The sequence below is a fragment of the Podarcis erhardii genome, assembly GCF_964252035.2.
Source record: "Podarcis erhardii genome assembly, chromosome: 3".
Lineage (NCBI taxonomy): Eukaryota > Metazoa > Chordata > Lepidosauria > Squamata > Lacertidae > Podarcis > Podarcis erhardii.
In genome coordinates this window covers 13566964-13582216 of record NC_138507.1, presented here as the reverse complement: position 1 = coordinate 13582216, position 15253 = coordinate 13566964, and the positions used below count along the sequence as shown (strand labels likewise).

The following is a 15253-nucleotide window of genomic DNA, read 5'->3' as shown; positions in this document are numbered from 1 at the left end:
GAAGTGTACAAAATGGTTGTTTCTTGTTGCTGCTGATGTTGCATTCTCATCCTGTACCTTCTATTTCACTTTCGCTCCCCTCCCCAGAAAAAAAGTGAAATGAGTTTTTTAAGCAGGAGGGATATCCACCTCCTAGCAACTGAAAGGCCCTTTGTGCCAAAGGGAGAACAGTCTTGCTTGCCTTGCACAGAGAATAGGCAGCACAGCTGCTGCCGCCGCTGCAGCAGCAGCATGTTCCGTTTCAGTGCTGTGCTTTTGATGGATTTCTTGTCAGAACTTAATCTGCTCTGCTGACCTGGACCTGAACAATCAGATTCCCTTCCCTCCACCTCTTTCCATTTTCTTCAGTCATTCAAAGAATTTCCTTTGGGAGATTAATTAAAATATAAATGTCAAAAAGAAGTATGCAATGAAGCAATACGTATAGTGCATGCCACGCTTTGGATTTTGCAATGCTGTGGATCTCTATGCTTAGACCTGATTAGAATTAAGGTGTGTCAAGATTATCTTTTGTTACGCATGTCACAGAAAGCAAAAATAATAATAATGGAGCATCTTGAGTCAAAAGTGTGTGTAAAATATAAGCATGAGTGCATTTTTACAAAAGCTTGTTTTGTTTTTCTTTTTTCCTTAAACCTGTCTCTTGTAGTCGGCCATGCCTTTTAAAAAAAATGCTAACGGTGATTCAATTCATTAAAGTAAATTTCAAATCACTAACATGGGAAGGTAATTAGACTCTATCTAACATGTGAGCTGTCCACATCATTATCAAAAGACAAGGAGGAGAGGGGGCAGAATAATTACCAACCAACCTCTTCTCAATAATTTGCTGGATATTTGTCAAGAGCTTTCTCATGGAGAGAACCTGTAACCATTAATTTAAAAGGTGGAAGAGGACTGGCAGATAGACACGCTTAATTTCAATGATCTGAAAGAAAGAGAGAAGGCAATTGCTATAGTTCTTCACATAATTAAAAAGCAAACACAGCAAAGCCTCTCAAGATGTGGTCTAAAGTCACATGAAAGAGAACCTTGTAGAAGCTAAGCAGATCTGTGTCCAGTTACTACCTGGGTGGGAGGCCAGATGGAAAGCCTTCTAGCTTGAATTCCATCATGGAAGAACAGTGGAATATGGTTGTAAACAAATATATATTAATATAACAGCTTCTGCATTGCAAAGTTGTGCCCATTCCAGATTCTCACATTGAAGTTACAGGAACCCATGCTACCTTGGTAGGATATCAACTTTACATCTGGTTTTGTAGCAGTCCAGGGATGGGCGTCTTCAAGGCATGCTTGGTTGCAGCCAGGTTTCCTTCATTTTTGGCTTTCAAACTTTCAGTTGTCATGATCTGAGAAAAGTTTGAAAAGGTATAGCCTCAGACACTCAGAAAAAAAACAGAGAGCAGGCCTGCTAATGAACCAGAGATCTTTGGAAGGTCTACCACCCAAAAGAGCAATTGGTCCCTTCAGCCAAAGTGACAGACAAATGCCATTATTTTCCTCCATACCTAGGGTTTTTTGAGATGCTCATCAGCGTTGGCAACAGAATATGGAATAGGCTCGACCTCTTCCAGAGAGGCTCTCCTTATGAATGCAAGCCACCACTCCACTTGTACAAATAAAACTGAAACTGAGAGGTCTTGCACTAGAGGAAGAGTCAGAGAAGCAGCCATCCATGCACTTAAATTATTAGCAGTCAGCCTCCCATGTTAAGCATGGTGCTGACCCAATCCCCAGCAAACATGGACTCCTTTGTCATTTTGCGAGATACAGCGAGCTCATTAAAGCAGCTTGCCATTAATTCATGGGTGAAATAATCACACGTGTCTGTTGCCGGCACCCAGCTCATTTATATCTCTGAAATTTGCAGCTCTAAAACGCAATTGGCGGTTCTGCACTTGGTGAATAGTCAGCAGTTTCTGGAACCTTTGGAAGCGCTCTTCTTTGAGAAAGAGAAGCCCGACAGCTCTACACTTCAGATACTCCTTCTGAGCTTGCAGGAAGCCTTCTTTCCATCAAAGCTTGCTGTGAGATTAAAAGACGAGCGAGTCCGCCGGACACGAGAGTTTGCCAAACGCTAATCTCTGCATTAAATCTATCTTCCTCCATTGAGTACACCCTACTCACAAACACTCCGGCGCCATGCAGCAGCCTACAGTGACAAATTGATGCTGCGGCGAACTCCCTTTCTCGCCTCCGCCCCACCCTGCAGTCTTAGCATAAAATGGTTAAATGATGTTCCACTGCAGAATTCAATTTCACAGTTCAGTTGGATCCTTGATTACACTGCCAAATTCAGATTAATGTGCATTTAACTAACATGGATCAGGGAACTCCTGGCTGCCAGCCAGCAGTAAAACTAGCAATGGAGAGCTGTTTAAGAACTCTAAGCTTTGTCCTCCCTGTGCGCCACCACTGAAATTGATTGATTAAATAAATTCACAGCTATAATTATTTGTAATTGTGCTACATCATGAGTCTGTGTCGAAACCCCCCACCCACGTCGGAGATGTTACACACATTATCCCAAGCTCTTTTGCTTTGAACAAAGCTGAAAATTATTCCTTTTCAGAAATGGTTTGCATTTTCTGTTGTTGTTAATCTTGCACCCTCATAGGTACAATTTCCTCAGACTGGCTCAGAAGAATATTTGAGAATGTGAAGAATAAATGGATAATAAGCTAGGTGGGACATTTTTTAAAACAACAACAACAAAGAATGAAGTAGTCTGAATTCTAAACTCTCGCAAGCAAATCTGATTAACCATAAATGTAAAACATGATTGTCATCTTGCAAAGACTGCCACTGATTATTATTATTTTAAGCCTGATTCTTATCAAATGGCCTGTACTCAGCTACCTTCAGTAGCCTCATGCTTTTGAGTTTAGAATCATAGATGCAATGCAGGAGTCTTCTCACAACTCACAACCCTGAGATTAAGAGCCTCATGCTCTACTGGCTGAGCTATCCAGTAGCTAGCTTTTGTCTGGTTCTTTTCAGTCCCAAAGGTTAATCAGATCACAAATTATTTTACATCTACAATTAAACCTTTAGTTGATAATCTAGTATGTGGTAGAAAGGAAATCACCATTCATTTTCAGGAATATGCTAAAGCAACTCATTGCAATTTCATTCATTTTGAACTTAATGCAGGAGTGCATTAAGCAGCCCTCTTGGACTACAACTCACATCATCCCTGACCATTGGCCATGCTTGCTTAGGCTGATGGGAATTGGAGTCCAACAGCATCTAGAAGGCCGCAGATTCCACCACCCCTGACTTAATGTATGGCCTCTGATAAATTATTATCCTTAGGCACATGAAAATGCCAGCAATTGTCACTGTTCAGTTTTTGACGAGGAAAAGTTTTGACAAGGATACAATCCCTCTTAGCCCAAGACTTACGATTCTGCAATTAGGGAAACAAATTCACAGGGGGGTTGGGAGGATTTCTGTTCTGAAGACTGGGTTGTAAACTAAGCTATTTCTGAACTGTTGTGGACAGTATGAAACATCTCCTGCCTAGTAAAACAAGGGGAATAGTCAGGGAAATTGGTTGTGTGTTGTACAAACAGATGCTGCTGCATCAATCTGTCACGGTGGACTTTCATTTGATAGGAAACTGTGTTGTTTCACAGGCTTCAGAATGCCAATCAATGTTGTGCAATAATATCCCCTCTAACCCCAACAAGAAACGGTTATTCACACGCATTACAGGGGGTGCAAGAGAGAATGTATCAGAGTTTTACGTGGCACATGCTCTTTGCACTGTGTTGTGTTCCATCCTGCTGTCAGACTGACCGGGCAGCAGCAGCAGCTGTTCTGCTCAAACCACTGACAGCTAGAATCAGAGCAGATCAGACTTACCCCAGTAGTGGCTGGCCAGATGAAAGGAACTTCTTCCTATTACGTTAACAGTATGAAAGGGAAAGGTCTTATCCACACTAAGCTTTTCTCCACTCTTTCCAGTCATAGTCTGCTCTTTAAAACTCCTTTTTCTTGTGGCTCTAGGCAGCGGTTCTCAACCTGTGGGTCCCCAGATGTTGTTGGACTACAACTCCCATCACCCCTGAGCTCTGGCCTTGCTAGCTAGGGGTGATGGGAGTTGTAGTTCAACTGAAGCACGTGAACGTAAGCAGGTACTCGCTTGGTGTTAAATAAGGATCAGGCAGACTCAGCAATGGAGAATAAGAAGGTGAAGTTTATTGCCAGGCAATAAGGACCCAGTTTGGAATCTCTTCCAAAAGGAACTGGGACCCCGATCGACAGAAATCCAGAGGTCCTATACCTGAGCAGATCACAGCAAATCATAGATTATGAGACAACCATGAGGCAGTCACGATATTGCCAGCGAAAATTAGCCAATTAGCAAGCTTCTTGCCATGCTACCAGCTCCTGGTCAAGCACTGGTCAAGCATGGAGTTCTAGTTGCTTTCCGCTGCTTGCAGTGACGCTCTGTCTAACCTCTCCCCTAGTTATGACAGGACAGGGAGTTTGGAGATTTTGTGGTTTTCCCTTCCTGTTCTGTGGATTAGTTTAGCCTGTATCTGAGGGGATTTTGTACCAGAATCTCTGATTCACATCTTCCCCTTGTCCAGGGTACACGGATGTTTGTAGGGGAAAGGTCGGCTCCTAATTTTGCTGTTTCAAACAGTATGCAGTTAGCTAAGGCACAGCTTCCCTTTGATTCAAAATGGATTATAAAATACTGTAAGCCTTGATTATGTGTGAGCATATATGAATATATTGATTACTGATAACTGATTATATGGATAGCATAGGGGTAGCCCTTCCTTGCCTCACAACAACATCTGGGGACCCACAGGTTGAGAAAGGCTGCTCTAGAACTTCCACTGTGAAAACCTCACAATCGAAGCAAACATCAATCTGTGGGAGAACTGAATAGACATTTGCTCTGATTCAGCTTTAAAGGGGGGGGGGTTGTGGGGAAAGCTTTTTTTTTGGGGGGGACCACCCCAGAAATGCTCAGATGTGGAGCATTAAGGCATGGACCTCTGCCTGGAAAGAGTTGCCCAAAAGATAACTGGATTTAAAAAAGATTTGGTATGTAGCAGTCTGTAGGGTCAGATTCTACCGCTAGATGATTTCAACCAGGGGCACCAACTATAGAGGACAGAAGGGGCTTCAGGCCCTCAATATTTATAGGCGGGGGCTGACCCCCCATATTGAGGGGACCAACATCCCCTGCTGCTGCCAGGTGAACACTGGCCTGCTGGGCAAGCTCTGACCCACCAGGTGGGGGTGGGAGGCATGGAAGGTGATTTTTGCCCTCTGCGCCCCCCCCCGATATCACATTATTCCACCCGCCCCCCAATGTGTGTGTGTGGGGGGGGTAAGTCAGCACCCCAGATTTGGGCTGAATAAAAATGCAAGAAAAACCCAGACAGCTTCAGAGAGGACAATAGTCACTGTAATTTTGGAGAGCGATAATATGGTCACATATCCACTGATGAGAAGATCTTGCCAGTTAAGAAGGGTGCTGAGACTGGCATATCTGCTATAGGCCTGAATAACTGTAAAGACCTGAGCTGTGAATAAAGTACATAATGGGACTCCTAAAATCCCGTTCAAGTCAATGAGACCTGCCTTAACTGTGCACAGGTTTGCAATTCCAGTATACAAGAGCACATGTGCTACGGAAGCAGCTATGCAACCCACAATGTGTGTTTAGTAGCTCTGCAACCCATGGTAGAAGGACACAAATGTAGGGTGAAATCTAGTGGGAAGTTCTCCTGAACTTGAGATGAATGGGACCTGCGATAGTTCAATGCAGATTGTGCAGGACAATTTCTTTGTGGATTGTACCCATGGTCTGAAGCCTATGTCTGAAAACCAAGGATGAGAAGCTAATGGACCTCCATATCAGCCGCAGCCAATGTAGCCAGTGGTCAGGGTTGATGGAAGTTGGAGTTCAGCCACAGATTCCTCCCCTCCATCTGGCTTCTGCAGAATTGGCTGCAATTATCTCTACTAGAGTCATCTAGTAGAGGAAATCAGTAATATTTGAAGACGCCTTGTTCTAAATCAGATTACTGGCCCATCTAACCAAGTGTCACCTGTGCCGACCGCCTGATGGTCCCTAAGGGTACAGGCAGAATTAGAATCATAGAATCATAGAATCATAGAATCATAGAGTTGGAAGAGACCACAAGGGCCATTGAGTCCAACCCCCTGCCAAGCAGGAAACACCATCAGAGCACTCCTGACATATGGTTGTCAAGTCTCTGCTTAAAGACCTCCAAAGAAGGAGACTCCACCATTGCTCTGTGTCCGCTTCTCTGGAGCAGCAGAAAACCACCTTTCTCCCTCCTCTATGTGACATCTTTTTATATTACTTCCCACCCTTGCTGTCAAAGATCCTTTTAACTGAGCCAGTGTGGTGTAGTGGTTAAGAGCGGTAGTCTCGTAATCTAGGGAACCGGGTTCGCGTCTCCGCTCCTCCACATGCAGCTGCTGGGTGACCTTGGGCCTGTCACACTTCTCTGAAGTCTCTCAACCCCATTCACCTCACAGAGTGTTTGTTGTGGGGGAGGAAGGGAAAGGAGAATGTTAGCCGCTTTGAGACTCCTTAAAGGGAGTGAAAGGCGGGATATCAAATCCAAACTCTTCTTCTTCTTCTAACTGGAGATGCCAGGGTTCCTTAGGCATCCAAAGCATTTGCTGTCCACGAACCTGTGACCGCCCCCCCATGAATGACAGTTGCCTGCAATCTACCTGCACCAGAGTTCAACCAGGTGCTTCCAGCTGCAGCCATCAGTTGCTCCTTTCCCTAACCACTGAGCTGTGGCATTTACTAATCTTTAAATAATGTGTTTCATTGAAAGAGATTACTCTGTATCGGTTGAAACAAGTAGCATATAGATTATAGAGTTGGAAGGGAACCTTCCCTGCAAAGCAGGAATATGCAGCTGCCCTATATGGGGATCGACCCTGCAACCTTGGCATTATTGGTACCGCCAAGTACCAATTGGCTCTAATCAAGCTACCCACTTAGTAGGGGCCAGCATTTGGTTCCTCAGAGATATATTGAGTAGGGAGCTGGCCATGCTCAGATGGCCCAACGAGAGATGCCACAAGAGCAATCACATCCTCTCATTATTTGGAAAACACTAATAATAATAATAATAATAATAATAATAATAATAATAATATACACTGACCGTGGCAAAGTTTATTTCAGAGGTCTCAAGAAACAAAGACCGTCATGCTCTAGACATAACAAAATGACTACCTCAGTCTCTTTCACCTGTTGTTTAGTTGTTTTAACTGTATCTTGTTTTGAAAGTGTTTTGTGGGTCTATGGACCGTTGTTGTTGTTGTTATTATTATTATTATTATTATTATTATTATTATTATTATTATTATTATTAATACCCTGCCCATCTGGCTGGGTTTCCCCAGCCATTCTGGGTGGCTCCCAACAGAATATTAAAAACACAATAAAATATCAAACATTAAAAGCTTCCTTAAACAAGGCTGCCTTCAGATGTCTTCCAAAAGTCAGATCGCTGTTTATTTCCCTGACCTCTGGTGGGAGGGCATTCCACAGGGCGGGTGCCACCACTGAGAAGGCCCTCTGTTTAGTTCCCTGTAACCTCACTTCTCACAGTTAGGGAACCAACAGAAGGCCCTTGGAGCTGGACCTCAGTGTCCAGGCTGAATGATGGGGGTGGAGATGCTCCTTCAGGTATACTGGGCCAAGGCCTTTTATGGCTTTTAAGGTGAGCAGCAACACTTTGAATTGTGCTTGGAAACATACTGGGAGCCAATGTAGGTCTTTCAATGTACGTGAAACCACGCTTACCTGTTGACTTGCTTCTTTTCACAGCTGGATTATGATCGAGCACAGATGGTTGTAAGCCCACCGCTGTCTGGGTCAGACACTTACCCTCGAGGCCCAACCAAGCTACCTCAAAGTCAAAGCAAAGTCATGTATTCAGGCAGTGGCTACCAGTACCCAGCAGTCTATCACAAATTCTCCCACTATCACCACCAGCCTTCTCTCCAGCCAAGCTCACATTACATTTCCACAGCTTCTTACCCAAGCTCCCCGAGCATCACTTCAAGTGCTTATCCTCCACCAAGCTGGGGCTCTTCCTCTGACCAACAGCCCTCCCGGGTCTCTCACGAGCAGTTCCGAGCGGCCTTGCAGCTGGTGGTGAGCCCTGGTGACCCTCGGGAGTACTTGGACAACTTCATCAAAATTGGGGAAGGCTCCACTGGTATCGTTTGCATTGCCACAGAGAAGCACACAGGGAAGCAAGTTGCAGTGAAGAAGATGGATCTCAGGAAGCAGCAAAGGAGGGAACTGCTCTTCAACGAGGTACACCATTTTGGAAGTGTGGGAAGGTGCTTCCACCCTACTGATTTCAGCTGGGCTTGAGCACGCTGTTAGATTGTGCCCATTGCTTTTAAGTAGAGGTAAGGAAGTCATGCTGGGATGCAGGTGGCTGTGGGTTAAACCACAGAGCCTAGGACTTGCCGATCAGAAGGTTGGCGGTTCGAATCCCCACAATGGGGTGAGCTCCCATTGCTCGGTCCCTGCTCCTGCCAACCTAGCAGTTTGAAAGCACGAAGTGCAAGTAGATAAATAGGTACCGTTCCAGCGGGAAGGTAAATGGCGTTTCCATGCACTGCTCTGGTTTTCCAGAAGAGGCTTAGTCATGCTGGCCACATGACCTGGAAGCTGTATGCTGGCTCTCTCGGCCAATAAAGCGAGATGAGCGCCACAACCCCAGAGTCGGTCACGACTGGACCTAATGGTTAGGGGTCCCTTTACCTTTAAGGAAGCCATGTGTGGGATGTGGGTGGTGCTGTGGTTAAATCACAGAGCCTAGGACTTGCCGATCAGAAGGTTGGCGGTTTGAATCCCCGCGACGGGGTGAGCTCCCGTTGCTCAGTCCCAGCTCCTGCCAACCTAGCAGTTCGAAAGCACGTCAAAGTGCAAATAGATAAATAGGTACCGTTCCGGCAGGAAGGTAAACGGCATTTCCATGCACTGCTCTGGTTCACCAGAAGTGGCTTAGTCATGCTGGCCACATGACCCAGAAGCTGTCTGCAGACAAACGCCAGCTCTCTCGGCCTATAGAGCGAGATGAGTGCCACAACCCCAGAGTCGTCCGCAACTGGACCTAACGGTCAGGGGTACCTTTACTTTACCTTTAAGGAATCTATGGTGAACAGGGAGATGTGGGCATGTCACCTTGAGCTTCTTGGAAGAAAGGTGGGCTAGAAACATAATAAAAATAAAATAAAATTAGAGGCAAACATGCCTCCAGATTGTGCCCATCCGTTCTAATTGGTCTTAAGGATGGCACTGAATTGGACAAAGTATCATTAAAAGGCATATTCTGTATCCACATGCCTTGAAAGACACCTCTGTGAGCTGTTGGATGTCAGGGCTTAGCCAGAAACCAGGACTTCTCTCTCATACACAGAAGCCATTGCTTTGATTTAGTCACCCTTCTCCCATCTTTATGTAACAAAAACATTTACTCTCCCCCCACTTACTATCTCCTTAGCTCCAAACAAAACAGAGCCTTCCACAGCCCTTTTTGGCAACTGCCCCCAGAAGCTACTAATCTCACTCTAAGTTGCCAAAGGCGAAGAAGGAAAAGTTGTGTTCAGGAAGCTAAAGCAAGGAGGTCCAAAAAGATCCAGATGTTCTCCAGACTCCTGAGGACACCGGCTTACACAACCAACAGTTCCTCTATCTATCTATCTATCTATCTATCTATCTATCTATCTATCTATCTCAATATTGTCCACGCTAACCGGAGTGGCTCTATGAGGTTTTCAGAAATGGAGTCTAATAATAATTTCCCCAGCCACTCTGGGTGGCTCCCAACTGAATATTAAAACACAATACAGCATTAAACGTTAAAAACTTTCCTAAACAGGGCTGCCTTCAGATGTCTTTTAAAAGTAAGATAGTTGCTTATTGCCTTGACATCTGATGGGAGGGCATTCCACAGGGTGGGCACTGCCTGGTTCCTTGTAACCTCACTTCTCACAGTCTGTCCCTGCCCTTACAGTAGATGCCAGGAATGCAGCCTGGGATGTTTTGTATGCAAAGTACATGTTCTGCCCCCATGCTACCATTCTTCTATAAGGGTAGATGCTGGCACGAGACCATCTGCTGCAGTACTGGCAGTGTTCATAGAGTGCCACTCAGATGGGACCAGCCCATTCCCATTCCCTGTCTTCCCAAAGCTCTTTATAGAAAGCATTCATGCCACCTTCCTTAAATGTACAATTCACGATTCAGAGAGCCAAGTTGCGCCTATACAGGGCAAGCTTTCTCTCTCTCTCCATTTGCCAGCAAGATGCAAAGGAGAACAGGGCTCCTGTGTCGCATCTTTCATAGTTTAGGGAAGAGGCATTTCAGCAGCTTGATTCACTCTAACTTGCACCCGCCTCAAATTCTATTTCTGCACATTTGCTGTGGGCACAGGAACCCTTTACACAATCATAAACCCATCGCTTCACATTGCAAGTCACTTTTTTAATTCACTGGGGGAAGGTCCAGAGTTACGAGGCAGGATTTGTGTCCTTCAACCAAACATATACCTAAAGCCCAGTTCCACATGAGGATTTTGTTTTGGTTCAAGGTCAATATGTTTTAGTTCAATGTTATTTTGCTGATAATTCACATTAAAACTCTTTTTTAAAGATGTGTGTGTGTGTGTGTGTGTGTGTGTGTGTTGCTGCTTGTGTTTTATAAAAAAAAATTATTAACAATTTGGCCTATGTGAGTTAAAAAACAACAGACGCACAAAAACCCATTAGCACACCATTCAGAGGTTCTGCTCCTCTGTTCTTTCAGGTTGTAATAATGAGAGACTATCATCACGAGAACGTGGTCGACATGTACAACAGCTACCTTGTGGGAGATGAGCTGTGGGTTGTTATGGAGTTTTTGGAAGGTGGTGCTTTGACCGACATAGTGACTCACACCAGGTAAGCTGCATGAAATGGGTACGTTTTAAGACAAGACAACCCTTCCAGGCATTTGATAGTTTGCACCATGGTTTGGCTGCCTGCAAGGGCTTTCCCCATTCGCTGAAACTGGCTTGATCTCACTACATCAAAGTGGCGTGGGTGGTGCTGTGATCTAAACCACCGAGCCTCTTGGGCTTGCCTCTTTGGAAGGTTAGTGCTTTGAATCCCCGCGATGGGGTGAGCTCCCATTGCTCTTTCCTAGCTCCTGTCAACCTAGCAGTTCAAAAGCATGCCAGTGCAAGTAGATAAATAGGTACCGCTGTGGCAGGAAGGTAAACAGCATTTCCATGCTCTCTGGCTTTCGTCACGGTGTCTCATTGCACCAGTTTAGTCATGCTGGCCACATGACCTGGTAAGCTGTCTGTGAACAAACACCAGCTCCCTTGGCCTGAAAAGCAAGATGAGCGCCGCACCCCTTAGTCGTCTTTGACTGGACTTAACCATCCAGGGGTCCTTTACCTTTACATCAATGAACTGAACCCCTGTACATGGAGCATCAGCATGCATATAGAGGAGAGTAAAGTTTGTAAAATGGTGGAAAGGAAGGAAAGGATTTGGCATTAGCATTAAGTCAACACATTATGCCATTCTATCAGGAGCAGCAGCAACAACAACAACAATAACAGAGGAAGAATAGTTGGAAGGAGCCGTACACATTGGGTACATCCTATCCTGCTAATTCCTATTCAATGCCTTTGTCGTTTCCATGGCAACCTGTGAATTTGCTAAGCATAGTTTGGTTGTACCATCAGATGTATCAGTAAGATGCTGCACAAGGGAAGTGTGGTGGGTTTGATTTCCAACATGGATGTGCTGGTGTCTGAGCAACTTGGAAGTCTGGGTGCTTAATTCTTTTACACTAGCTGATTCTCAAATAGGGGGAAATCTCATTTGCTCTGTAACTTTTCTGCTGTGGCTATTTTAAAGACCCGCTTCAGCCCACATGCTAAAAAAAAAACCTCGTAGCTTTCATTAGGAGCTATTTTCTGAACTGTTAGTCACCGTGCCAAATATTTTGACAGGCATTTAATTGCAAACAGATGCTTCCAGAAAACTCTTAAGTGCTGTCATTAGGGCCGGGATTCATTAGAAACACTCCTTTCTTGTTATTTGAACATTTTATGGCCGTCTCTCTAAGGTTTCGTTGAAGGCTTTGCAGTATTTAGATAAATAACGCGAGGCCACAGTGGGCAAAATGTTCATCGCGCCTAATGGCTTGACCACAACCAGGGTTGCAATTAGCTACTGACCATTCATTATTCAAGAGATGTTGGGAGTCTTCATCTGCCTGCACTCCCTGTCTTCACGATGGCAATCTGAACACGCAGTGTTGGCTCCATCCTTGTCTTGAGTGCTCACAAGTGTTTGCCAGTGGGATGGTAAGAGTTTAAGACCAAGACCTGGGAGACCAGGGTTCAGATCCCACTTCTGTAGCCTTATTAGACTATACCGACTGGTGGAGTCTGCGTTGCTCCCGGGAGGGAGAAAGGAAGTCAAATGACACCGAGGTTTGGTTCAGAGAGAGAGTTTATTCTGCTCTCAGGATAGCAGAAGGCACTTGCGTGGTCAGTTCACAGCAAGTCCAAAGAAATGAGAAATTTCATGCAGTGTATATATCCTCCAGGCACCCTCTCCCCGCTTCCCCAGGAATCCAACCACGTCAGCTTATACACATAAGTTGACATCCATGACCATAAACAGATATTCCTGTTCCAGTATTCCTGACCATAAAAGGCTGTTCCTGTTCCTATACTCTTATCTTGGGGCAGGAGGTCATCAACTCTAAGAACACTGCTGGCACCGTTCCCGGACAAGGTCTATGCATCACTGTGGTCAGGAAGTAAGATAAGACCCAAATGTGTCATCCCTGCTCCACTTTGGAATGGACAAGGCCATTCATTAGGCGTCACGGACTGATAGAGGAGAGAGCTTTGTTTATACAGCTGAGTTCTTGGCTCAAGTGCTCAAGTGCTCAAGTTAATGCATTTTAGCTAATGGAGAAGGAAAAATGGGATTTTGGGGCCTGTTTCAGACTGACTGCACAGTCAGATTTTAGATTTGGGAAACCCATTCCTTCACTTCCAGCAATGAATCTCACTGGGGGACCTTTGGCAAGTCACTTCCTTTCAGCCTGACCTACATCACAGGGTTGCTGTGAGGAAAAGGGGTGGGGAGTGAACCTTATGCCCAACTTTCAACTCATTATATTTTTGTGTGTGAACTCAAACTTATCTGTATAATGAAGTTGTTCTTAAAATCACGGAATCATAGAATTGGAAGGGACCATGAGGTCTAGTGCAACTCCCTACGGTACAAGACTCTTTTACGCAATGTGGGACTCTAACCCACAGCTCTGAGATTAAGAGTCTATCAAATGAGCTACCGCCCATTGATGTTGTGTCAAAATAATTTAATAAAAATAAAAATTAGATTGATGGATTATTATTTAATTTCTATACCACTTAATATGTTGAAAACATCTCTAAGCGCTGTACAAAAAGCTTTAAAAAACCCAGACAATTTAAATATTAGAAAATTGCACCGTTAAATGTTAAAGTGTTCCATTAATACAAAGTGACTAAAGCATATAAATCAATGTCAATTCATTTTCCTTCCTTCTCAGTCTCCCAGTTCTCACCCAGGATCCAAACAAACTCTCTGCTCCCCAACAAAAGTCTCATAATGAGAAGAGTTCCTGGAAGCAGCAGACATCACCCTAGTCCCTTACTCTAGACTTGCTTCCCTAGTGCCCCTGTTTCCTGCCTGTTCCCACCAAATGGAACAGCCTTTCTCAACCATGGGTCCCCAGATATTGTTGGACTACAACTCCCATCATTCCAGTGGCCAATGGTCAGGGATGATGGGAGTTGAAGCAGATGAAAACACTACAGCAGGATTTGTTTCCATGTGTTGCTTTCTTTTAAAAATTCCAGAATGAACGAAGAACAGATTGCTACTGTCTGTCTGTCTGTCCTAAGAGCACTGTCCTATCTGCACAACCAAGGAGTCATTCACCGGGATATAAAGAGCGACTCTATACTTCTCACAAGTGATGGGCGAGTAAGTTTCTCAGCAGTTGATTTATTATTATGAATTAATTTTGTATACCAACCTTCATCCGCAGATCTCAGTGCAGTGTAGTTCACAATATGAGCATGTTTTTATGTTGTACAATTTCTTCTTCTTCTTCTTCTTCTTCTTCTTCTTCTTCTTCTTCTTCTTCTTCTTCTGGATATTGCCTCATAGAACATTAACTCTGGGTGATGCATCTCGAGGTCCCCCAAGCCACCCCTAAATAATTCACAATTCACACAATTTTTGTTTAAGGTTTCTGGCACAATTTTGGCCACAACTTTATTAAAATACGTAAATGTGAGTGGTTGCTTAGGCATTGGTTATGACTATCTGTCCCCACACCCAGGGACAGAACTGTTTTCCGGAATCCAGCAAAAGCCAGTGAGGGAAAACAATATTGGGGAGAGCATGGAGCCGGGCACCGGACCCTCATTCCCCGCCCCCCCGCATGCTCCCGGGGGCTTGCATGGCCCTAAGCCCCATTCAGGGGTATGGACAAAAGAATGGCAAGCCCCTGGATTCCTTTAACAGAACTCCCTTTCTGCAGCAGAATTGGAGGGGCAGGTGCTTACCCCTCCACCAACCAATTTTTTAACCAATGCCTAACTGCAACCTTACAAGTTGTGACAATTTGCTAGGCAAAAACCAAATGGCACCAGCCAATCAGCCAAATGGGCAAAATTCCTACCAGGCCCCTGCCCCAAAAGCAGACGACCCCATGACAGGCATAGCAAGGTCAACACAATAGCCCTAGATTAGGGGGGTGGGCGGGTGATCTGGTGTACGCAGCAAAAGAGCCCAGTCAGTGCTGCGTGACTTGATTTTATAACCTTTGTTCCGACCCCCTAAATGGCAACACCAAAATTTTCCCTGTAACCCAACCGCCCAATCGCTGCGGATGGTCATCCATACTAACCCGCTCAGCAACAGAGGGGTGGCCTGTTCAGACCCCACCGCAACACGTGCTCTCTATGAAGGAGAACACGCTTTGCGCAGAAATCAATTATAGGAAACTGAGGCCGGAATCAACACATGCCCCAAACATGAAAAGGGAGAGCTTCTGTGCATATGCAGAAAAAATGGCATTTCTTTGCAGTATCAACCTCTCCCTCTTTGTGGCCTGCTGAAAGGGGGAGCTGAAAAGCCCTATGGG

At 44.9% G+C, this 15253-nt stretch overlaps 1 protein-coding gene across 4 annotated transcripts in view; it reads left to right on the top strand.

Moving 5' to 3' along the window:
- PAK5 (p21 (RAC1) activated kinase 5) overlaps positions 1-15253 on the top strand; it is a 120714-nt gene that overhangs the window by 85317 nt on the left and 20144 nt on the right. For all 4 annotated transcript variants that reach the window (XM_081857029.1, XM_081857027.1, XM_081857028.1 and 1 more), the window contains 3 exons: positions 7853-8347; positions 10850-10983; positions 13959-14085. In XM_081857029.1, coding sequence (XP_081713155.1) covers positions 7853-8347; positions 10850-10983; positions 13959-14085 — 756 coding nt within the window. The remainder of the gene's footprint in view (positions 1-7852; positions 8348-10849; positions 10984-13958; positions 14086-15253) is intronic.